The sequence below is a fragment of the Lutjanus erythropterus genome, chromosome 7, assembly GCF_056507025.1.
Source record: "Lutjanus erythropterus isolate fLutEry1 chromosome 7, fLutEry1.hap2, whole genome shotgun sequence".
In the NCBI taxonomy this organism is placed as follows: domain Eukaryota; kingdom Metazoa; phylum Chordata; class Actinopteri; order Lutjaniformes; family Lutjanidae; genus Lutjanus; species Lutjanus erythropterus.
The window spans coordinates 28,335,030-28,361,784 of NC_139323.1; the positions used below are offsets into that span (position 1 = coordinate 28,335,030).

At 39.6% G+C, this 26,755-nt stretch overlaps 1 protein-coding gene across 1 annotated transcript in view; it reads right to left on the reverse strand.

Annotated features, from left to right (window-relative positions):
- Positions 1-8,541: 8,541 nt before the first annotated feature.
- Positions 8,542-26,755, reverse strand: part of xpr1a (xenotropic and polytropic retrovirus receptor 1a) — a 96,197-nt gene continuing 77,983 nt past the window's right edge. Inside the window, exons 10-15 of the mRNA XM_084722265.1 lie at positions 23,271-23,439; positions 22,467-22,667; positions 11,494-11,660; positions 10,644-10,783; positions 10,259-10,483; positions 8,542-9,384 (exon numbers count right to left, since the gene is read on the reverse strand). Coding sequence (XP_084578391.1) covers positions 9,327-9,384; positions 10,259-10,483; positions 10,644-10,783; positions 11,494-11,660; positions 22,467-22,667; positions 23,271-23,439 — 960 coding nt within the window. The 3' untranslated portion in view covers positions 8,542-9,326. The remainder of the gene's footprint in view (positions 9,385-10,258; positions 10,484-10,643; positions 10,784-11,493; positions 11,661-22,466; positions 22,668-23,270; positions 23,440-26,755) is intronic.

The following is a 26,755-nucleotide window of genomic DNA, read 5'->3' on the forward strand; positions in this document are numbered from 1 at the left end:
ACAACAAAATGGTCAATGAGGCGGCTGCATGTGAAATTAGAGCAGGAAAAAATAGTTGACTAATTGATAAACTGAATGGAAGAAAATGAATTAGTCATTAATTTACTTTTCAAGCAGAAATTTGTGAAATTTCATTGTTTCAACTCCTTAATTGTGAGGATTTGTTATAGAACTACAACAATAAATTAATTAGGTGATTTGAGAAATCAGTTGCCAACTAATTTGATAATCGCTTAGTTTGTTTCAGTAATTTTTAAAGCAAAAAAATCAAATATTTGCTAGTTCCAGTGTCTTAAATGTAATAATTTGCAGCTTTGTTTTGTCTTTTATGACAGGAAATGAAGAGTCTTGGGGCTTTGGAGTGTTGGTTTGACAAAAGAAGCTATTTGAAAATGTCACTTTGGACTTTGAGAAATTGTGATGAGCATTTTTCACTTTTTCTGACATTCTATAGACTAAACAATTAAATTGATCAGTCCAGAAAATAATTAACAGTTTAAGCAATAATGAAAGTAATTAGGGCTGCAGCCCTAATTTGTTAGTTTTCTGTATTCAGTAATTGTAAACTAAATATTTTTGGGTTTTGGTCAGTTAATTGAACAAAACAAGATAATTAAAGAGGTTACCTTCAGCTCTGGGAAACAGACAGTTTTCAAACAATAAGGCTGATTAATCAAGAACACAACTGTCATGTTAATTTAATGAAAATAAGCACTTTGCTGAACTCTGTAAAAGTAAACTATAAGAGCACTTTTTAGTCACAACACTGACACTTTATGACAAAACAGCTACTAAGTCCATTAGTTGCTGTTCTGGAGCTCTTTATCTTTCCACATGATCCTCTTCAGCACACAGTTACTCACTTGTCATGCATGCATTATAGATTTTCATATTTCCACAATTTTTCTGAGCACTTCAAAGACCATTTAGCTAACAAGTTGAGATTTAGATTTATTTATCTGCTGAAAGGGATCACGCGGAAAGCTCCAGAACAGCCACTAATTGACCTTGTGGTGAGACTGTTGTGTTAACTGTTGTTTCCAAGGTCAAGAATGATCTGTCAGTCTCATTTTTATTTTAAAAAGGGACAAAATGTTGTGATTTTATGTTGGAGTGAGGGTTTGTTTGATGATGATTTGTTACAAAGTTGACTGTGTTCTCCTTTGATTTCGTGGGTGCTACGTCTCTGCCAAGAAACAAGATTTTCAGGCTTTTCAGGATGATTCATTCGTCCTGACTGGCACACTGAACATAACGGCGCCAGACTCAGTTTACCCTCTGGGAACTAAGAAAAAAAAAAAGCTTCATCAAATCACTAACTGCTGCCAGTGTATTTGGACAAATTCCTCAAGCTTTTTTTTTTTTTTGTTGTTGTTGTCAAACCTAAATGTTGTCAGGATCTGCAATGCCACTTTTCACCACCAGGCTGCTCATCTACTCAAAGGTAAGGGGGGTGAAGGACGACAGCCTGCCTCTTAAGGTATACATGGTTATAATCTGCTTCAGAATGTACTGAAAACAGACATGAAGCAATCATAAAACTACAAAACGGTAATACTGTCTATGATTCCCATGTCTATAATGGTCAGTAGTTTTCAAACTGGGGTCTGGAGACCAACAGGGGTCCTTTAGCGGGTTGTAGGGGGCCCCACTTAAATAAGGAATACAGTATTTAAACTTTTAAGTAAAAAGGGTTGGCACAGCTGCTGCAGAGGAGTCACTGCCTCCATAAGTGGGGCGCACGCTCTACTAACTGAGCTATCCAGGCGCCCCGATTGATTTGAATTTTTAGTACTCTTGAGTTTGATCACTGATTTTAGAGACTTAAATACCTTCAAGCCTAAAAAAAAAAAAAAAAAAACACTCAGAAGGGAGTTCTTCAAAACAAAATCCAATCAACCTGGCGCTCAGTGGTCTAACTGTGGGGGTCTGATGTAAAAAAGTTGGGCAACCCGTGCTATAATACATCATAAACATACAGAAAAAGTGTTACAATCTGATTATAGCACTGTATAATCATAAGCACTGACAAATATTCATAATGCTTTATAGCAATCGTAACACATTTTAAAGGTTATTGTAATGACTTATACAGTCAATACCATAATATAATTGCTGGTCACTCACTGACAGTTATATATGTTTATATTACCAGATGAGAAAAAATGTTTCTTCATGCAGGGTGTAAATGCTTTATGATCAGAACGTGATCCGATACGTCTGACCACATCTGGATGTAGTCTGGTTTGCATTGTGTTTCGATCTTGGATGTAAATGCAGTCTGTACAAGAACATGGATAACATATCCAACGACACAGATCCCGATTTAATACCAGCTGTTCATGGTGTTCACGATTCTGAGATAAACTGTGACAGCAATAAGACACTGCTTTACTGGGAAGGCAGTGTGTCTGTGGCTGACAGCAGAGGAAAATAATCTTATTACGAATAAATCTGTCTCCTGTGTGAACTGTCCATAGCTGGACAGGACAGACCTGTGCTACTGTATTTTATTGTCAGTAATGATGATGATACAAAAAAAACAGTGACCAGTAATTAAGTTTAATGGTACTTGACCTTAAGTCATTATTTAAAAGGCTTTATATTACATTTACATAAATCACGCTAAATATTTGAGTCTTATAGCTATATTTACACAGTGCTATAAGCAGATTATAATGCAGTATTAGTGTGTTTATAATAGAGCTGCAACAATTGATTGATTAGTTGCCATCTATTAAATTAATTAATTGATTTATCAGTCTGAGTCATTTTTTAAGAAGAATTCTCTGACTCCAGCTTCGTAAATGTGAGTATTTTCTGTTTTCCTTAATCCTCTGACTATAAACTGAATATCTTTGAGTTGTGGACAAAAACAAGACAGAGGACACTGACAACTAATCAATTAATGAAGGAAATGATCAACAGATTGTTGCAGTCCTAGTTTACTATGCATTAAAGACATGGGTGTCATAGAAAGTGTTACCAAATTAACCAATAAAAGCACAGTGCAGAGGAGGAAACAGAAAAACCCCATCAACCACAGCTGATAACTGTGAGCTGCCTCACAGAATCACAGATACTCACTCAGCAAAGCGTCCTGTCCTCCATGAAGGTCAGAGAGACGTTCACAAGACCTAAAATCTGTGACAAACTGAGAGATTAGAATCAGTTGGAGCAACTAAAAACATCAATAATAAAAAAGGGGGAAAAAAAGAGTCGAGAGTCAGAGCGAGTTTTAAAAATAATCGTGGTTTATAAAACCCAGATATGACAGGATCACCAAAGTGTTTACAGAAATACAAATACCATCAGGAAAACCATCATAGAACAGTGTTATACACTCGACATGTACAAACTACTCTGTAAAAGGGACTCAGGGGGGATGATGGTTCAGACTGTAAGACATTTTCCTTCATTGATGTCTCTTAAAATCACATTTAGCCACAATGTATTTATTCTATTATTATTTTTTTGTATCTTATCAAAGTAGAACATCCATCTACCAAACTACAGGTACTATCACGTTCAGCTAGATTAGAGAAAGGGTACGAACAACATCGAGAACGGGAGGGAGGGGAGGGGAGGGATGCACACATATCAAGCACTTTAACATCATGGGGGTTTCAGCAAGCAGTGAAAACAAAATTTTCACCCATGAGAAAAACGGGATGTCAGGCGTATCACTGTCATCATCTCATCGATCGCAAACTGTACAAAAGAACCCTGTTTTTGTTTTCTTCAGTGGGTTACACATACTGAACATCTGTGAACAGACACTGGTCACTAAAACATTGTTTTTCTCACAGAGAAGCATCTCAAAAATGCCTCCAGCGAGCAAATAAAACATCCTCGATCTGTTTGTGATCTGGGATGAGTTTAACAGTATCTTGTTATGGTGTGTGTCCTCTCTGGACCGACGGGGTCTGTTCCTGTGTCCTACTACAGTATGTCAAAGTGCTTCTGTCAGCAGGGCGGTTTACAACAACAGATGTGACATCCACAAGATTTTCATGCACATTCACAAATGTACAAACAGTTTTACAGCTTCAGGACACAGAAATCTGTACCGGGTTGCATAAAACGCCTTAAGTTTGTTCCTTAAGCAAAATGTTTCCCTAAGCTAAGGGATTCAGTTAGAGGTGTTGCATAAAGTCTGTTAGGTTGTCTCACTGTTTAAGTGGTTAGAATAGAGCTGCAACTAATAGTTATAGTTCTGAATTAATCTACTGATTATTTTTTCAGTGAATCGATTAGTTGTTTGGTCCATAACGTGTATTAAAATGGTGAAAAATATTTAGCAGTGTTTCCTCAAATGCCTTGTTTTGTCCACAACCAAAATATATTCAGTTCACCGTCATAGAACCGGAGAAAATTCACCATGTTGACTCTGATGAAGTCACAGACCATGTCAAAACGTTAGTCTTCCAATAAAAGCATTTCTGCTTGTATCCGCATGCCACAGTGGTCGTCTGAAGTTTCTGCTCTAACAAGAATGGCCTTAATCTGAGAAGCACTGGACAGGCTGATTGCTGCTGCTTGTGGACTGGTTTCAGCGCGTCTAACCTTTTTCTTTATCTGCAGCAAACATTCACATTTGAGAAGCTGAAAACAGAAAGTTTGAACATTTTTTTTTCTTAAAAAAAACAACAACTCAGCAGTTAATCAGTTATCAAAACAGTTGGTGATTAACTTAATCAATTTGATTAATAGTCGATTATTCGATTAATTGTTGCAGCTTTAATTTAGAATAAAGCTGGCTTTACAGTGAAACTTTTAAGCAACTAGCTCCAGGTTGCACATTGCATCTAACATAATTTCCACGCAACCTAACAATTAACGTCAATATCTTATTTTGTATATCAGCTTAAATATCAGTTTAAACATGTCACCTGCTAACTGCTCACTTTTGTTTGTTGACAGCATTACCAACCTTGCATTTAAGTCTATGATGACAATTTCTTAGGGAAAACCTCCAAAAGATCATCTTCTTTTATATTAATATATTCATTTGAAATCAACCAGTTTAAATGTGGGATGTTTGGTGCAATCTTGTAATAATTCTAGGAGACTGTTGCTTAAGAGTTTCTGAAGAAAATGGTTATAAGGATCTTCGAGCAACATCCTAAGGAAATCCTTATGGTGATTTTATACAACTCTTTTTGTTCATAAGGTATCGTTGGTTAAAAATTTAAGGGAAACCTTAGCCTAAGTAGTTTTGTGCAACCGGGCACTGACCCCAAACTCCTCCATGAGCCCTGCACATAAAAACCCCCAGAGATGACGAAGCCTCGAAATAAGAAGGAATCACCAACAAGATACAACCAATCACATTCTCCAGTTCTATGGATTTTTTTTTCTGTTTTTTTTATACAAACACATCGTCAACAGATTTACACATGAAAAAGAGTGATTGTGACCAATCCAAAGAAGAGAAGAAGCTCCTCATCATCGCCTAAAAAATACTGCCTGTCTTGGAGCAAAAATGGCAACAAATCAATCATCGTCACAGTGGCTGCAATGATTGCTAATATACACATCATGTCAAATAAATTAAGATCTATGTACAATGTAGAACAAAAGCAGCATGCAGGCAAGACACCGGAGCCTTTTTACAAAACTATCTGCTGTAGTGTTTGTTGTGCTCTCAAACACGAGAGAGAAGAGAGAGGCAATGTGGGCTGTGTGTATGTGTGTGTGTGTGTGTGTGTGTGTGTCCAGTGTATTTAAATGACTCGGGAAGCTACCCATCTTCTACATTTTAACAGGTACAACACATTTAGACTTTCTAGCTTTCCAGTTCACATTAAGCTCATTGCACACAGAAGCTTTTCAGTCTTTTAGCCGCTACGGGAAAAACAGAAGAAGAAGAAGAAGAAGAAGAAACAGGACTCTCTGAAACACGTTTGTCTTGTAGCTCTCTGGGCTTTGTCTCATGACTGGCTGGCGGTGACGCGGTGTAGCCGCAGGGAGGAACAGCAGAGCAGAGTGAGGGGACAGTGAAACACACACATCCTCTCTTTGAAAGCCACGTGGCCTTTTAACAGCAGCAACAACACGCTTTCAAACTTTAACCAACAGCGGTGATCTGCTGGTTTGAGGAGGCAAATAGTGGACGTCAAATGTACAGCACATCTTTCCTTATCTAAAATGAGCAGATTATATTTGACTTAACAAATCGCAACACTTGAAGTTATTTTTTTTTAAAAAGTGCTAAAATGAATGTTGAACATTAGAGACAAACACCGTTTGGTGAAACACGTCACAGGTTAAAGATATTTAATGAAAAGAGCCCTGAATTTGACTGCCACCATGTAGTTCAATCAGAGCCTCAAAGTCGCCTAACTGTCATAAAAGTAGCACAAATTTTCATTGGCAGATGCTTTTAGCAACCAGGTGTAAGTAGCCAACCACGCTATTTACACCTGGGTGATTACCACCACACTGACATAGCAGAGATAAATGGAGCAAGCAGTCAGTTTTTTTAAAAATTTTGCTTTATTTGTATTAATTTAAGGGACTGTCTGTTTATTCCTGGGTGAAAATAGTCACACAGCAGCAACTCGGCTATTTACACCCAGTCCCCTACGACACCCAGCCTCAACCCAGGAGACTGAGCTTAAGTCAACTAGAAGTCACTGTTGTCTTTTCATTTTTTAATTCTTTTATTTATTATTTTCAGTTTTCAGTCTCAGTTTGGGTAGGTTTAGGCAACAAACTACTTGGCTAGGTTTAGGGAAAGATCATAGTTTACCTCTGCTATGCCACTGTGGCTATTTACACCCCGGGTGCAAATAGCATTGCTGGCTACGGACACCTGGGTGCTTGTCTCTGCCATGCTGGGCTACATACACCCACATGTAAATATCTGCCTTAATTGAATTATGTAAAATCAAAGAGGCTGATTCTTTTGGTTTTACCTTAACTCTCAGTTTGATGAAACCACCCAAATTGTATAAAAAGTTGCTCACATTATCATAAGCTGCTCCCTTAAGGGAAACCTTAGCCATTTCTAACTGCATAATTACACAAAAAGTTGCCCAATTGGGTACAAAATGTACAAAAGTTGCCCAATTTGGTAATACTGGGCTTTTATCAGGGGGCTCAGAATTTCTAGCAGCGCTTGTGTCTGGCGGCGTATGAAGTGCGTCACAACGTACCAGTGGTTCTCAAACTTCTTCTTTCATGTCTCAGTTTGAAAGGTCAAAGAAATTCAGTTAATTTTGTGAGAAAACTAGCAACACAATGAGCCAGTCTGAATCTCATTGAGTCTGCATTTACATATTTTGTTTTCGACTGATGTGTTGACTAATCTGTCCATCTTGTACTTGTACATGTTGTTTTTCTGTAAGAATAAATCTTGTTGACCTGAATCTCGAAAGCCTTGCTAGCACTGCCAGCACTTTTATTTTGTAATTCTAACTTTCATGAATCACTTTGGATGGACAAGTGTGTAGAATTACAAGATAATAACAATAACAATGACTTATCACATTATAACATCAAATGTTTGACATTATAACAAAAATAAAAAGCATATTGCAATAAGTTTCTAAAAGTTTCTTGTTATAATGTGATAACTTTGTCTTTCATAAACAAAAAAATATCTTAGTATAACATGAAACATATCTTCTCATAATGATAAACTTTTCACATTATAACATGATACTGATCTGTTTTGATTTTTCTGACATGGCAGCAATATACTGCTGTAATAAATGGCTCATTCTAATATTGTAATGAAAACACAAAGATTCTTATTTTCAGGTCCTTATACACTGATCAGAACACGCTTATGAGTATTATATTGTATTTCTGCCACATTCTGCGAACAGATCCCTGTAAATCGCTGGACCTTTAAAAGCGCTCCACCCCCCCCCCGGTCCCGCTCCGAGTTTGAGAACCACTGGCATTCACAGCCTTGACTCACTAACAATTCATCTGACGTGGTGCATCACATGACTCTGTTCTTCTACTCATATTACTGGGATTTCCAACAAGACACAACCTACTTACTAAATCAGCCCAATAAAAAAACAAAATGCACTTTTGTAAATAAGCTTTGTGCAGAGCCACTGTAGCCACAGACACATTCATCAAAATAAAGCTTTGGTAGTTAATGCAAAGAATAGCAATCCACATACATAGTATACTGTAGCTAATCGGGCACTTTAAGATAATATGAAATGATGTATCACAAGTCAGTTTTGCGCTAATTTGAGGTTTGGGGGTAAATCGAGGTCTAACTATGAGCTTATTAAAAACGTGGCACAAACGAGAAAAACATTCCAAACATTATAAAATACATTAATAACAATCATCGTGTGGATGCTCAAACTAGTCTCACTAGTATAAACAACACATGTAGAAGTACTTAACAACTACAATAGAGTAATAATGCACATCAAAATATATGAAATATATTACAAAGCAACTTCACAGACTAGAAATGTTTGAATCAAAACATCCCTTTTTTTGTGTACAAGTAGGGTTTTTTTTCTTCATGTTTTGTGTATTAAATGCACTTTTCCTGCAAGTGCCTCCAGGCGTGTGATTGACTTTATTAAAACTCAACCAAAGAACAAAAAAAAAAAAGATGGAGTATAAAAAGAATCAACAAGTTGAAACCAGTTGATTAGTTTTGATATGCTGTGACGTGTGTCGAGTCCTTCCTCAGGTTTCTATTGATTCTTATTTAGTCTTTTTTTTTTATTTTTATTGATTGGCTTGTTTTCTGTCCCTGTTGATCCTAGTGTAGTTTTAAAAGGCCTTGTGTAAACAGTCGTCTGTAGCCTAAATGTATGCAGCTTCTTCGAAACAAATCCAGAAAAGGTAAAAGAAATAAAATCTAAAGAAAGACAAATATCTCAAAGTAAACGACAGGTACGAAAAAAGTCCTTTTACAAAAGAAGAAGAGGATAATCCCAGGGCAGTGTGGTCTGTGTGTCCAGTTCTGTGCAGAAGATTTCCCTTGACATCTGTCCATTTGTGGCATCGGCTCTCTCCTCAACTGTAGCAATATGACACTATGCTTGTGCTTCAGCAGGTTTAACTTTATGTGTTTCTGCATTACAGTGTGTACTATGTGTGTTTTTCTATACTTATAAAGACCAGATATACTCACATGGATGCAAAGATGAGGTAAATTGTCCAAAGTGAGGGCAGCCGCAGGTCCTCACTGCTTTAAAGGTATCGACTGAGGGTAAAGTTACTACATCTGTTACTATAGGGGAGAAGGGTTGAGGTTGGGTGTTAGTGAATGAGGTCCTTGCAAGTATAGTATGTCTGAGTGTGTGTTTGAGTGTGTACATGCAGACGTTGCGGACTCAGCTGAAAGCTTCATCATCCGTGTCTTCGATTAGCACCTTTGTGTCCTTTTTAGATCTAGAAAAGAGGAAAAAAAAAAGACATATTATCTGACATTTCATTTATCATTTCAGCAGATATGTTAATGCTGTTTCACGTTTTTCCTTTTAATTCATTGATGGGCTTGAACATCTTGAACCATGTCGTACAACTGTTGTCTTTTTTTTATGCGATTTTATTTGGATGTTCAAATTTTACTTGCACCTGTACAATTACAACTTATTTTCATCCTTAATTATTTTAGTCTAATTTTAGCTGATTAAACTGTCGATAGTTCAGTCATCAAATTATACTGAACATTGTAGTCAATCTAATCTAGCAAAAAACAATAATTTGGGTCAATTTTTGTCTTATTTATTTATTTTTTTTTAACTTATTTCACGTAAGATTTGATTTTATTATCTGATGAAAAACACAGGATGAATGATCCACAACACAGCCTACATAATCTAACACCACTGCCTCACTAGTTGGCTTAATATAGCTTAAAAAAACAAACTAATGTTTCATTAACCCAGCTCAGTTTGTTTGTTGTAAGACTTTATGTGTCTCTTCAGGTTTGTGATATTCTTACCAGCTAGTTTATGGCCACATTTATTACCTTCTGTTAAGGTAATGCGTTCATTTTCTTTCCTCGGCCTCATCGGGCCTTTATATCACCTCGTTTCTTTCTTTCGAGCTCTGTTGTTGTCATTGTTCATTGTTGTTACGAGGAAGTATTAAGAAATACATAACTATCAAAGTCATGGGTGAACAAAACATACTGCGTCCAAATTTAACAAGGTAAATTGTAGTGTTGGTTAGTTCAAGCAAATGAGGAGAAATATAAAATCTGTTTAAGAATCAAACTAAAAGTGTGTCCCTGTGGTCAAGTGTCCATGTTATGTCTTACTGTGAGGAGGACAGTAGGGGGCGTCGGAGCGACAGGCTGTAGGACCTCTTCCAGGTCTTCTTGCCAGAGCGGTTCCGGACGCCGTCCTCCTGGTCCATCATCTGCTCCAGCAGCGTCTGGTCATCAGCGTTGAGCGGCGCCACAGAGATGTCCCTCACAGCTCGAAACTCACCACAGTTATTCAGGTGCTCGTTCTCCAGACGGAAGAAGTTCCACACGAAACGCCTGCAGAGACAAGGCAAGGAGGAGGAGGAGGACGAGGAGGATGCAACGGGTGAAACTGTATTATAAATCAATGTGGGGGGCTCATGGGAACAGGTATAGAGAGATGTACTGCATCTGAAATATATGGTATGGTAATGTATGTTTGTTATTTGAGACCCACCTGAAGACCTCGAGGGGAGCCAGCACAGTGGCCACGATGTCGCCCACTGAGTGGATCTTGGTCATTGTGGTCAGACAAATCTGGATCGTCCAGGCGAAACGCAGGATCACATCTTCTAAAATGGCACAGTAGTAGTACGCCTGGACACAGGGTTAGACAGGGTTAGGGTAACAGTGTGTGTGTGTGTGTGTGTGTGTGTGTGTGCCGTGCAGGGGAGGAACAAATGCTCATGTTACTGTAAATAAGTAATTTTTTGGGTCCTTTTATAAGTTTCTTTCTTTCCAAGTCTGTTATCTTACTCTTGCTTAAAGGTAGAGTCGGTATAATATTTCTGAGCTCTTTCTAAATCCATCAGGATGTCAAATACCAACGTTCTGGGTTGGTGAAACATCCCAAGCACAGCAAAACGATGAGAAAATATGAAAATATAGGCAGGGTTTCTGCAGACACAGACACCACCGCACACTACTGAGTGACTTTTAAAATTAGAATTCTCCACTGAGTAGGCCAACGCTTTGAATTAATATCCAGAGCTTTGATCTGCATTTTTGGGCTGATGAAAACCATGACATATGGAGGGAAAAACACAAAACACACTGACTGTGACCACTGATCAGAGCAGTGCAGGAGCTGGGAGTAATTTAGACTGAAGATCTGGAGAAACAGACACTCCTTTGATTGAATGCCTGCTACTAATAATGCATTCAACATCTCTGATTAAAAAGTTACTAATACTCTGAGAAGCTCTCGACTTTTCACTTGTAGTTACAGTAGTTTCATTACTCTTTCCACCACTTGTGTTGTGTGCATGACATTTCTATCAGACTCAGATCTCAGAATCAGACTCTACCTTGTGTGGATAAACAATCTCTTCTCTGAGGAAGGTGTTCTCTCCGGCCCCGCGGTCAAACAGGCCCCAGTCCATGCGCAGGTCCCAGATGAGTGTGTAGAGGGAGCTGATAGTGGAGAACACGATCAACAGGTAGAAGAACATGTCGGTGTCCGTGTGTCCTTGCTCTGGAAGAAACACAAACATAAACTCTTTATGTTAACTCTGAAAGATCTTTTCAAAATCTGTTCAGAGGTCTGTAAAGAAAGGAAGTGGATTTTTAGATGAAGCTTTACAGTGGTGATTCCCAACAAAGGGTCATCAGTACTTCCCTATACTATATCTCAGCATTTAATTCATTCCTGTGAGGAAAGCTACATTAAATTGTCCTTGAAACGAAGCCTTCAGTCTCTGCTAAACAGACTCATCCTGCATTGGAAAAGTTCACAGTTAAAACAAACAGAGAGTTGACAGAAAAATTTCAAAGCTTCAGGGAGAGAAAACAGTGAATTTGTCAAAACCCTATAAGTATGTGTGATTGTATATAAAAAACATAATACAGACATAAAATTGATATATATTGGAAATAATCATCATCCAAATCGCTCACACAAACTGCTCTTCAGGATCTACTGCATTACTCAGTGCAATCTTTCTAGCATCATTTTGACCACTAGAGGGAGCCCTCCTGTCATGAATACACTTACTATGATTAATGGCTGTCCTGTGAACTAACTATTAAAGTTAAGAGTTTAATATCCACTTACATCATAACATTTTACACTGAATGAACAGATGACCAGACATCAAATTACAAGCTGTGTTGCAGCTGCTGAGCAAAAATCAAGCAGCTGAGGAGTGAGATAGTGGCACTGGGCAAAAATAAAATTAAACAAACATTCTTTTTTGGCACAAGTGGATTCTGTACAAATACTACAACTACCTCTTTATGTAGGAGAGGTTATTACTACTACTACTACTAAGTGAAATAATGTGTTCAGTGCAGCAGCTGTGCACTTCTTAAACCTCATAAATCCTCAATGTTCAAAAACACTTCTCACTGAATGTTTTCTATTGTTTATAAGAAATGGTTCAGTTTATACCAAAGTGCGCAAAGCTGTCATTAAAGCAAAATTTGGCTGGTTTGATTAAACTAAAATGACAAAGAGCAAAACATTTTTCACACTTCTGGGTTGCCAGGTGTGTAGGAGAAGACCATGGGTTGACAATCAAAACACTGTTATCTCATCTGCACGTAAAATCAGACGGAATAACAATCTTTGGTTGCATGTGCAGTATGCAAGAGTCTTTTATGTTTTAGATTCTTAAAAAGCAAAAACTGCCTTGTTTTCACATTTTTTGCTCACTACGTGCTTTGATATTTCGTTGTTATGATGTCTCCAGTGTTATCTACAATGTATAAAAATAAGAAAAATAAAGAAACAACATTGAATGAGAAGTGTGTCCAAACAGTTGACTGGTGTGTGTGTGTGTGCATGTGCTGAACTTAAAACGGTGTGTGTAAAGCCCAGGCAAGGTATGTCTATTTGTTTAGTGCATTTCAACAACAAGGCAATTCAAAGTGATTTAACATAAAAGACATTAAGACATATTGTGAATGGAACCTAAAGAAAGAGACATTTCAATGCAGGTACAAGAGTTAAGAGTTTAAAATGAAAATAAGATAAGACAGGAATGTGGGTCAATTAAAGGCAGAGGCAGACAGAAAAGTCTTCAGCCTTGATTTAAATGGTGAGAGCTGCAGCAGACCTGCAGTTTTCTGGGAGTTTGTTCTTGATGTGTGGTGCATAAAAACCGACCAGAAAGACGGATGTATTGAGCAGAGGCATATACATGTGCATCATATATTGTTCAATTCATATGATTGAACCTGTGTAAGATGTTCTGTATAATACAACAGAGGTTTGTTTTGCTCTTAGTGTCCCATTACTGCGAAAGCATGTAGAGAAGAATAAATGTCAGCTACATTCTTCTGCTCCAGACAGTGTGTCCTACCTCTACTGTCCAAACAAAGACTTTATTGGCTGAGCAAATGTTTATGCTTCTCTAAAGGGCAACTTGTACCTACTATATGTAGCCACTGTATATGTGTGCAGTGGCAGGCCACACTTCAAGGGTTAGTTCACCCTAAAATGAAAATTCAGTCATTATCTACTCACCCTCATGCTGACTGAAGGTTGGGTTTAGTTAATTGGATTCTGCAACACTGTTTTCCTGTGAAACTGGAAACTGTTTGGTGGATTAAAAAACGAAATCCGACCTTCATCGGCGTGAGAGTGAGTAGATAAAGACTTATACTGAGTTACAGGGGTCCATTTCTGCATAAAAATATCCCTTACCATTTGTAATTATGTGTTAATTTCTTCTATTATGTACACCCATCTCAATTTCCTAGTCATAGTCTTCATTTTACAGGCAATAATTATAATTTGTCTACCTGATCAGAGTTGATGAGTTTATAACGAGCTCTAAGTTTGTTTACAGTTGTTTGCTGCCGTGCTCAGCAGCGTCTGAGTGTCTCTGCAGGATCACTGTGGATGTGATTTGCTTGCTCCTCTGAGGGCGTTGATATATAAATCAGCACCCGGTGGCCTGACACAGTGACTCACACAGATACAGACAGCAGCCACCAGACAGACACCGGCCTCGCTCCCATTTGTCACAGTCACTCCTTCTTCCTGCTCGCAGCCAACGAGACGCCGGCCGGGGAGCAGAGCGGAGCGGAGCGGGGGACATTTGTAGCAGAGAATTACTGCTGTGCTGCTCTGTTAACTGCTGGCTCCATTGTGCTGTTTGCTTCTTCAGCTGAGCGATGGGATGGAAGGAGTCCCTGCGGCCACACTGAGATTTCCCAGCCGTAGATTAAATGTAGTCCTGGACAATAGACTCTTTTCACTGGAGAATATCCACTGATGTGATTTCCTCAGCTAGTAAAGTGTTGAAGTATTTAACCCTTCAGTTTCTGTTAGGGCTGAGGGTTTTTTTTTTCCACGAGGCTGGTTAGCCACTGGGCCATTAAAGGTTAAACATGGTGCAATGGTCATTGATTGCATGCTCAATGGTGGTCACTGACTCCTGTCACACACGTTCAATTGCTAATAGTCTCTCTCTCTCTCTCACACACACACACACACACATACGGTTGCTATTGTACCTTAGAGGTGGCTTAGAGGTCTTCACGAGTCCACCCAAGACCCAAGACCTGAGACCCGACTAATGGCCTGCGCAGGTTCAGATATATGTTTTATATGGTCAGTCGGTTTTGGGTCCTGCTCCATTACTGCAGGTCCAGGTCTGTTTAACATTATGTGCAATATCTGAGTGATCTGAGAAGACCCGTACGTAAACAAACAGAGCTGATAATAAGGATAAAAACCCACAAGAGCCACAATGAGTCGAATGACGTCAGAGGCAGAGAGGAGTTAAAGGTATAATAAGCAGGATTTGTCAGTTGCTGTTTGTCAAGGCACCAGAAAAATAGTTGAATGCTGAGTCCCATTCTCAGGACATCAAATACAGATGTTGATGAAACAATAAGAGGGTACAGAGAGAGGGTGGGGTCTTTATGGACGCAGGCTCGGCCACACACTTCTGATGGGCCACGGGTGATGATTAAGATGGATTATTTTTGTATGAGTCTACGCATTGACTTTTGGGAAAGTCGTGCATAGTTTGCCTTGAAGGTGCACAGTAAACATGGATGACTTCTTCAGTAATTTGTTTTTTTAAAAAAAAGCTAAAAGAAAATGAATATAAAGAGGTCAAACCTAGCCGCATCTCTTCTGTCTAAGCCTCCTTCATGCAAACTGTGGACAAAGACGAGAAGAACTGCATGCATATCCTACAGGTTGTTGTGCATAATATGACACCCTTTGTTGATGACATCCTTGATTAATATGGTTTCACTCAAAGCTGGTGAAAATATGGGCTGGTATACTGGAGAGCACCACGGCTTGAAGGATTTAGAACAGGACTATTTCAAGAACCAGAACTAATGTGGCCTTGTGTCTCCCGGCCAGGTTCAAAACAACATTTCTTGTTTCCACGTGGGTCCAAGTCCCATCTTTCAGATAGCACATATGCCTGGTTCGGTTCCAGATGCTGCATTTCCGAATCTTTTTGGGCATGAGCACAAATTTCTGGACCTGTGAAGACCTTAAGTTCACAGGCAGGGACCAAAAATAGCACCAGCCACCAGCCAAATGCTGCTAAAATATGCAAGTAGCTAGTTTGCTACTTTGGCAATTCACTGAGTGGCTGGTAAAATTTGAATATTCACTAGCCGTTTGGCCAGTGGACAAAAAAGTTAATTCTGGACCCCACCCATGAGGTTATCACTATAATGACAGAGCACTTCAACAGGCTCATTTTATGCAACAGTTCTACCGATGGGAACAAGTTCAAAACAAGAGCAACAATCAGTCCCTGCTATTAAGAGTGATTGCACATCTGTTGCCACAGCAACCCAGTCCCTCAACAAGGCAAATAACTATTCTGCACCTGGAGACCACTCAACAACACACCTCATCCAGCTAGATATATGAAATCCAACACTATCCAGCGCTGAAATGAGTAATTTGCAACAAGTTTGTGCAGAATAATAAAGATGCTCTTACATAAAGCCTGTTGTTCAGATATACACCTCAATCAGACGACTCCTGTTTGACTCCAGATGTAAATATATGAGCTGCAGCAGGAGGAGGAGCAGGGGTGAATTAGAGTTCAAGCAGACAGAGAGAGAGAAAGAGACGCGTCTTTTATCTTCATTGGTTAATGTGTGTGTTTGACTGAGGGTGTGTCTGTGTGTGTATGTGTGTGTGTGTGTGTGTGCGTACTGCCTTTCCTCTCTCTTTATAATGAACGAAGGGTCAGTACATGAAATGAAGTCATAAAAGCTGTCAGCTCTGTGCTCATCTCTATTCCAGCAGAGTCCAGCAGACATGTGTTCAGCCCCAGGCTGATAATTACACCTCCTCTCCTCTCCTCTCCTCTCCTCTCCTCTCCTCTCCTCTCCTCTCCTCTCCTCTCCTCTCCTCATTTACTTCCATAGTTATTTGTGTTTGTGCTTTGATATCTGTGAAATCTGTGAATCGTCATCCCTGTCACGTCGATCTTTCTCACCTTCCCTCTCTTGTTTTCTCTGTTACTTCTTTGCTTTTTCCATCTAACCTTTCATTTTTACCTGCCCCTCTGTGCTCTACCAGCTCTAAATTTACCGATCCTTTGCTCCAGCTTGACTCAATTTATTCCTGCCTCTCACCATCATGGTCAGCCTCTCACAGAGAGCAGCAGGACTAATGTTCCTCTTTGGTCAGGCTTACTTTAGCTGGTTTTTGAGAGATTTTGATGTTGATTTATAGACACAGAAGGAGCACCTCTGCATTTTTTCTCATTTAAGATATCTCATTTTGTAATTTAAACTGTACATTTTGTTATTTCCCCTTCTAAAACACTTGTCTCTGTCCATCAGAGACTATTCTGCTCACCATGCAGCATCCTGTTCCTCTGTCTTTGCCTGTCTCTGACATAAATCCCCAGGGTTTAAATTAGCATTAGGCCTGTAACTCTGCTGCATCTAAAACAGCAGTAAGTCTCAAGCCAAGTGTACATAAAGATGAGCCTGTATTGATCCTGAGTAAAGTAATCTACTTTATTGTCAGGCAGCACACTGTATCTTACAGGGTTTTGGGAATTCTGCCCAAACCAGGAAATCCTTCATCATCTCTCTGGTTACAGGCCTCCGAGCATCTGCTGAGGTTACAGTTTCCTGTCCAATCAGTTCTTCACAGCCCTGAACTGGACATTTCTCTGAGGGCACATGTCCACTTCATTTGCTGCAGCACGTTAAGCATAATTCAACCCTCAAATCCCACATCCACTCGACACAGCCAAAAAAGTGTTTGGAACTTTCTATCTAAAAAAAAAAAACAAACTGCACCAAACGTACACCAGAGGGGCAACTGTACCTCATGATTAGTCTTGGACAGTAACTTGTTATAAATGTAATTGCAATCTGTTAGAAAAAATAAGTAGTTAAATTAATTACTAATCAAAAGTTGGTGATTACAAAGAGGTTTGATCTAAATGTATTCTTTTCAGTAAAAAAGCTTATGTTAGAGCAAAACATGCAGTCTGTTGCTAAATCTTTTCGCCATGCAGGGCTGACTTTTTTTTTGGCATGTTTCAAGACAACGATCAACAAGCTGTTGGGACAAATTGTAGTGCAACACCATCTTTGTAAAGGGAGACACTGTGCTGCTGCCAGAGGAGTGCTGACCAAGATTACAGCATGCATGGGTATAAATTACAAAATAGATTTGTGATTTCTCACTGTTTCCCTCGTGGTCTGAATAACTCATCATAATTGTTGCCAGACTCTTAATTCATGTATAAAACATCATGTCAGTAAAGAAACCCCTGGCTATAGATTGGTAATGGACCCAATCACTGTGAGGCAATCTTGCAAAACAAAATCTCATTCTTAAGTGTCAATAATAAGCACAGGTGCTGTGTCACAATATTAAATCTCACTAACATGGAGTGGACAGTGACAAACAGCAGTGGTTATATTTAAGTTTTTTTTTTTCAGAGTTATTGCTATTGTACATACATTTTAATGTTAAATCTCCATTATTTAAAAGATTTAAAAGGTTACATTGCTTTAATGAGGTAATCAAAATACTTATATTACTTCTTTTGTTTTTTTTAGGGGATAACTAGTAATCTATCGCATTTTTAAAAAAAAATAACCATCTCAACACTGCTAATGATATTTGAGATTCAGATTTGTAAATGGGAGAACACGACACTGAACACCACTCAGTCCTCTACAGAGAAGCCTGTGATTTATCTGTTGCATTTATGGTTTAAGTATTTCGTTTTCCCGGAGATAAAATGTGTGCAGTTCCAGGAATGAATGAGACATCGAGGCAGTGAGGTCACACAGAAACCATCAGGGCTGTGAGCAGGTTAGTAATGAAGGTGACACATCCGTAGACAGACGCTGGGAGCTCTGCCAGATGCTGACTGACACTCCCACCACCTTTTACAGCTGGACCCGGCGGTGCGAACACGACACCACCCCGCTGTCTTTTCACGCTGCTACTGGGTGATAGAGACAGACTGGACATCATCTGTCCTGTTGCACTGAGATTACAGAGAGCATCACTGGTAAAGGTTTCAGGCTGTACTTTCTATTTTTTTATTGCATTGGATGCTGTTTACTTTCTGACCATTCAGAAGGGCCAGTTTGAAAAATTACAGTGCCAAGGGGCAGATGTTCACATTTCCTCTGCCTGACCAATACAGTTAGAAATTCAAATGTGTAAAACAATGCAACTTTTTATTTTTGTCCCCCCATTTTAAAGAAACATTATGCACAAAAGTACAGGAATAAACAAAGCACCTTTGAAATCTGAGATTACCTAGAAGTAGCTTGTTTTAATGAGCACAATGTTTAACATCTTTTTCATTCGGTCTGACTCGCTGCTTGAACAGCTTGAGTTAAATTGTTTTAATAAAAAAAACTGTCTCTGTGCTTAATAGAAACCATAAAAAATGAATGGGTTCTATTAGCTTAGTGATAAAATGATTATCTTAATGATCCAACAGTACAAACTGATGCTCTGCTGTTAGAGGTTGTGTTGATGAGCGTGAAATTATATTTCTGTATTTTTGTCTCAATAGCTGGAGTGATGTCGATGAACAGGAATAAATTTCAAAAGAGAAACTCTCATTTGTATTAAATTAAAATTAAATTATTGCATATTTCTAAATGATAAAAGGGCCAGATTGAGGTTGTTAAAGGGCCAGATTCAGACGATCAGCCGCCAATTCAAAGCTACGATATGTAACACTACAGCATTAAAATGTCTAGAAATGTTGGACCTATGTTATATGTTTTGTTGAGTTGTGTACTTAAATTATCCTAAATATTTCCAACAATGATCAAATGCAGAGAAATCTGTAATTTATTGAAGTTAAAGGTTCATTTCTGGCTAGCTGTTGCTAGCTAGCTGCTACAGAGCGAGGAAGGAAGTCAGAGATTGTGACTAAACATGATTTGAATAAAACTTAAAAACAGTATGTCGTCCATGAACATGATTTCTGTCTGAGTCAGTGGACAACTCCGATGATAACCACTCCCATGATCCAACACCACTTCGCAACATCATCAAACTACGTTTTTTGTTATTGTCTGAATATGAAATAGACCCCTAGCTGCAGAAAATACATACTGTGCTTTTAATAAGCCTGATGTAACATTTAGTAGCATCTAGTGGTGAGCTTGCAGGTTCTAAACACGTCGCCTCACTCTCCTCTTCAAAGCAATCAGGACGACAACCTACGGTGGTGAAACTCGAGAAAAACTCAAAAGAAGCTCCCTAGAGCCGGTGTTTAGTTTGTCCATGTTGGGCTGCTATAGAAACATGGTGGTGCAACATGCTGTGCAACATGGCGACCACCGTGGAAGAGGACCCACGGCCTCTCTATACCATTCTAAGGTAACAAAACCCAATGATTCTTATTTTCAGGTGATTATACACTGATGAAAACATACTTGTGAATGTTACATTCCATGTCTGCCATATTCTGCCAATAAAGTCCCATAAATGTTACACACTGGGCCTCTAAAATTTACCAGAACAATAATTTCTGCAGAGGATACATCAAATGTCTCCACACCAGGCAATTTCCTTAACCATCCTTTCACTGTATGTGTGCGATTGTCGGTCTTCCTGGCCTGCTCCTCCCCTTAACCAGCGATTGGTCTCGGCCTCCATTATCACGGTGGATGAAAGACAGCTTCATACAGAATAACACATGAAGAGAGGCCATTAGTCGACAGGCTTCAGACCAGAGGAGGAAGGAGGATATGGTTTAATGGACGCCTTTCCTACTGAGGCGATCTGAGGAAGAAAAAAAGTCTGTCTTCTGTCTGTCTGTCTGTCTGTCTTCCTCATTTATTCAATATCAGATCATTTGTGGTCAGCTTAGGAAGTGCGTGAGCGAGTGTATTGATTAAAATTCATATCGGAAAAGAATAAAGTCAAGCTGGGAAATAACATTTAGCGGTTTGAAAGGTTTACGATGAAGTTTCACAGCTGGCATTTTGCTGGCAAATAAATATATAAACTGGCGTCTGAAAAGAGTTTAAATATATGAGCTGCAAAAAGTGGCTTTCACACAAGCCCCGTGGACAAATATCTGTGACGGACTACTGAAATACAGAGGATGCATGCTTTTATTGTCTGGTGTTGAGTCTTTGAAGATGAACAGCTTTGTGATATGGCTTCTGAATCAGAATAATTGCAGGCTAATTTTGAAACTGTCAGAGCGAGAGTGACTCGACTTTTAATTGTAACCACTCTCTCTTTTCCTCTGTTTTTCTGGTAGATCTCAGATGTGATTATTTCTTTCTTTCTCTTCATTTTTTTCTTCTCTGCTCTGTCTCTTCTCTTCTCAAACCGAAAGCCATATTGTGAGAGCAGAACCTTGTTTGACAGACATTTCGCATTTCCATTATAAAGCTCAAGGCACCGACCAGGAAACCAAGGCCAACTTCTAGCATCTGCGCTCAAGGTCACCTCTGCTTTCTGCACACATGACTCAATACAAAGGCTCAGAAAGCCTGTGAGTTGCTGTCATGCTCCTTTAACTGCAACACACAGATATTGTTGTTTTGCTTTGTGGACTTTAGACAGACTGACTTCTGTCTCCTCTGAGCTCCTCTGTGATTTCACAGGATGACAGTTCACAGAAGACACACTTTTACATGTTTATTCAGCTCAGTTGCAACAAGTCTTACTCTTCCCAGTAGAAACATGCTGTGATGATACTTATACTGCACATGCTAACTTTGTTTTTTGGGAAATGTAAACTTATTTTATCTGATTTCATGGAGAATAAGATCCAGTGGCAGGCATTAAGAACAACTATAAAGACTTAGCCTTCTCTTGCTGTAAAAATACTCCACAACAAGTAAAAGACCCGCATCAAAACCTTACTTAAGTAAAAGGAGGGTGCTATAAATAACCCACTGATTGTATTGCAGAGTTTATGTATTGTACGTCCACTTAAACTGCTTTTATAATTATACAAAGAAGTGTAGTAATGTAATATTTTTGCAGCAGATTATTTCCCGCTCCACCTCTGACATGGATGGATGGATCTATTTGAAGGGGTGGGGGAGGTGACGGTACCACTCCCTGCACCCGCTTTACAGTGTTGGTAACCTTTTGACAATTACGGGGCCGTGTAACCCCAAATAAGATTGGCTGTTCCAACATCAAGACAGCTGTCACTGTTTGGTGCAGTAAAGGGAAGACGTCACGCCCCCACCTCCAACATCTATGTAAAAGTATGCAAGTACTGACGACAAACTGTACTTTAAGTATTAAGTAAAAATAGTCATTGATGTTTTACTGCTAAATTAATGTATATGTTGCATTTTACTGCTGTTGCTTTATATTTTGTTTGGTTGTTTAATCTACAGCCATCCATCGTATTTTATAAGATCATCATATTTCTGTCACAAAGCTCTAAAAAGTAAACTTCTCATATTGTCAGAAAAACAGGCCTGTTTTCAGCTTCTATTTTCCAGCCAATCCAAGTTTTTTTTTATTGTTTAATGGACATAAGAAGTGGGATAATTTTCCCAACCCATAAATCCTTCGGTTAATCAAAAAAAATAAATAAATAAATAAATAAAAATAAATACATATGGAGATACATGATTTTCACTGAAAAGAAAGGGCATGAAAATCTGTAAAGTAAGAGATCACTAAAAGCATCAGATAAATGAAGTGGAGTAAAAAGAGGAGTACAAGTATAAAGTTGCATATAATGGAAATACTCAAGTAAAGTATGAGTACTTCAAATATGCACTTGAGTAAATGTACTTAGTTACACTTTACCTTAAGGTACATGACACATGAAACAGACATTTGAGTGTGCATATATCTGTGTCCTACCTCTGTGTGTGGCATAGAGTGCAGCGAAGGTGACAACAAAGAAGGTGGTAGAGTATTTCCCAGCATTCACCAGGTGGGGGAAGGCCCTCTTGGTGTCACGGTAACGCCTCAGGCATTGGATGAAGCGGAACCAGGCGGGCAGACACTGGATGATGGCACGCAGGCCGTATGAGTAGCTGTGGCACACGTAGTCCTTAGGATCTAGAAGAGAATTTAAAAAAAAGAGCATGATTATGTTGTAATCTCTTGTTCTCTTTTTCATTTTCTTGACCATAACACTGTCCTCGCCACATGTCCAGCTTCGCACGGAGCAGCTCATCATTATGTGAGTCACACAGCAACCTCTGAGCAGCCAAACATTTCCGTTCCATTAGCTCAGTGTTAATTGGCTGCGCGGAGGCCGAGGTGTCACTGTTGGTGGAAGGGACGGACAGCGATTAAAACCTCATTCACGTCACAGTTCCTGACAGGACAGCTCAACTGTCTGGCACAGTGTCAACTTAGTCCGTCACGTTTACAACCAAAACATTTTAATCTGTACAATCTGTACAATGGCGTCAAGACTGGTTAAAGAAGATTTTCTGCTAATCAGGACTTTATTCTACAATTATGTTTCTGGTTATCATTATCAGTGTTTTTAGGAGTCTGTTCACACTGATATAATAAAGATATTATTAAATTTGTAAGATATTTGGCTTATATAGCAGTGGTTTCCCTTTGGAAAAGGCTGTCTGACAGCAAAGTAAAGCAGTGAATATATTCAAAATATAGCATGCTGCTGAACTCTCCCTTTAAATGTCTCACCTTTAAACTTGGGCAGCAGGCCCTTCATGTTAGTCCACTGCAGCTCAAAGATATAGAAGCAGATGAGATACTCCAGATCCATCAGAACAACCACCAGAGAGTTGAGCTGATCGGCCAGCCAGAAGTCCGCGAACTCCACCCGGTGAAATGGTGCCGTGAACACGCGGAACTGGAAACACGCAAGAATGAGAAGAGGGACAGCGAGAGCGATTAGTTAAAGTTGAACCATTATTTTTTGTAAGATTTTATAAAAGAATTCAAGATAAAAAAAAATATTGAGCACACACCACATTTATTGAAAAATGTTTGGTGCGTTTCAGAAAACACCTCGGCTGACCTCGCTGCTATAAAATTGGCCGCGACATATTTGCTTTCAACACTGAGACTAAATTAGTCAACAATTAATTAGTGTGCAGTTGTCAGAGTACTTCAGTCAAGAAGTGCAAGGCAGGGAACAACCTCTATTAATGATCTGCAACACACAAAGGGGATGGAACATTCAGAGTACCTTATCGACACACCACAGGACGCTAGAATAAGTCACGCTCTGTGTCTGTGTGTATTTGTGTTTATGTGTGTGTCACTACACAATAGCGTACAACACAACCTGGCGGTGTTTTGTAGCGTGCGTTGGCTTCTATGGGCGTGTTATTTGGGGTATGACTTTTGGCAGGAGCTCAGTTATTGACCACGCTTTGTAAAATGATACAACCCTGCACGACTCTTTCCATTTACCCCCTCGGGCCACATCTGACATTCAGGAGCGACTGAACGCCTCGACTCCATGTTCACTCTCAGACACACACCCCACACACACACACACTCTCCTACTCTCTTAGAACTAAGGGATCCAAAACGGTTCCTCCTGAGCGGCTGACTTTCTACTCCATTTGCTTCTGAAGAACCCCTTTTTGAAGAAAGGGACTGTTAAAGGTTCTTTGTAAGACTCAGGGTTCTTCACAGCTTGTTGACGTACAATTCATCATAATATAAAGTAGAAAAGTAGTAAAGAAGTTCTCGGTAGAACCCCCTAGATAGGTTCTAGATAAAACCCTTGGAATATAAACAGGTTTTTTGTAGAACCCCCTCAATGTGTACTAGATAAAACTCTAGGAATATAAACAAGATCATGGTAGAACCCCTTTGGTGGAATATAAAAAGGTTCTCAATAGAACCTCCTCAGTGGAGTCTCAATAAAACCCTTGGAATATAGAAGGATCTTTGGTAAAACTCCTCCAGTGTGTTCTAGATAAAAGCAGTAAAAGATTAAACCCTTGGAATATAAAAAGGTTCTCTGGAAGAACCCCCTGGGTGGGTTCTTGTTGGCACTGTTAGAAGGTGGAAAGGTTCTCGATAGAACTTCCAGAGAGGGTTCCGGATGGGACCCTTACACAATACAAGGGTTCTCTGTAGAACCTCGCATAGATGGTTCTGAGTGGAACCTTTCATAGATGGTTCTAGGTATAACCCTTAATATACTGGATTCAAGGCAGAACTCTCTGAAAGGGTTTCAAGTGCAACCTTTATAAAAGGTTCCATAATATAGAAGTTTTCGGGGTAGAACCTGCTGGGTGGGTTCTAGATAAAACCCTTGGAATATACAAAGGTGCTCTGTAGAAACCCATGGATTAAGAAAAGGTTCTTGGTAGAATCCCCTGGGTGGGTTCTTGTTACCACTCTTAGATGGTGGAAAGCTTCAAGATAGCACCCCCAGAATGGGGTTCTGGTGGAACCATTACAACATAGAAGGGTTCTCTCTAGAACTTCCATCGGGAATTTTAGATGATACATTTCACAGATGGCTACAACAACTCTTTAATCAAGGGTTTGTTTTAACCATAAAAATGTTCTCTGTAGAACCCCTCAGTGTGTTCTAGATAAAACCTTTGGAATATAAAAAGGTTTTAGGTAGAGCCCCGTGGGTGGGTTCTTCTTGGCACTCTTAGAGGGTGGAAAAGTTCTAGATAGAACACCCAGAGTGGGTTCTCAATGGAACTATTACACCATGGAAGGGTTCTCTGTAGCACCTTCCACAGGGGGTTCTGGGAGAAACCTTTCACAGATGGTTCTAGGTATGACCATTTAAATTGGATTCCAGGTAGAACTGTCAGAAAGGTTTATAAAAGGTTCTAACAGAAACCAAAAAGGGTTCTCCTATGTGGACAAGCCGAAGAACCTTTTTACGGTTCTAATTAGCATCTTTATTTTAAAGAGGGTACCACTGGAAATGTCAGCGAACATTGATCTTTTCGACTTTTTTTCAAGCATATCAGCTCATTACATATTTCTCTTAACCCGCCAATCACGGTGTGTATTGATCGAGTGTCCACGTCAGTCATGTCCGCTCCGTGTGGACGTCTCAAGGCTGAACCCGCCGCAGAGACACGGTGAGGTTTTCATTTCTTGAGCAAACACCAGTAATACAGGTGCTGCCTCTGCAGTTTGTCCTATAATGAAATCTTTGTCCTCTGTCTGCCGTTCACTGTCAGAGGAAATTAACACAACAGGTAGTAAAAAAAAAAACATTTTGTTTGTTCCAATAAAACTACAGTTTCTCCTCAAACATCTTTAATCATTTATTCTTATTCAATGAGGCGACATGTATGACAATCATGAAAAACAGCTCATAAGAGCTCAGGACCAATCGAGGCCGAGGCTGGTGATTATCAGCGAGCAGAGGAGGACGAGGAGGAGGAGGAGGAGGAGGTGCTGAAGGAGCGCTGCTGAGGACTGTAGGGAGCTGTGAAGGAAAGGACAAGAATACGTGGAGGGGGGGGGGTCTGCTGCTGCTGCAGCTGCTGATGCTGGGGGAGAGGCAGGCAAGCAGGGAGGAGGAGGACGACGATGAAGAGGAGGAGGAGGAGGAGAAGGGACAGAGGAGCTCAGGGCATCAGCATACTGATAGATCTACGCCTGTAATGATTGCACAGTCACAACCTCCACCTCCCCTGGGACGAGGCTGCATTCTATTATCCCTCAACCCTCTGCCCTCCGTCTCACTACACCCCCCTCTGCACGCACACACACACACACACACACACACACACACACACACACACACACACACACACACACACACACACACACAGCTCACTATCTCTCCCGCAGGCCTGTAGCTCAGCTTAGACAAAGAACAGAGTAACATCGGAGGGTTTTGTAAACACGAGACTTGAGATAGATATCTGAATTGTAGATAGAGATAGAGATGCATACACGTACATGCACGCACACACACACACACACACACACACAGGGAATATTTAAATTGTGTTAGCAGCACAATATGGTAGTAAAATACACAGCTGTGAAAAAAAACAAAAAGCAAAAAAACAAATAGCTCACACAAACACTTTTTAAGTGTTTTTTTTTTTGTCTCAGTGATTCTTATCCTACATATTAAGGTCCTTGCAGTCAAAACAAATCTCCAGTCCTTTAAACTTAAAAGGATAAATTTTGCTTTCACTTTGAATTGCACATTTTTGCAC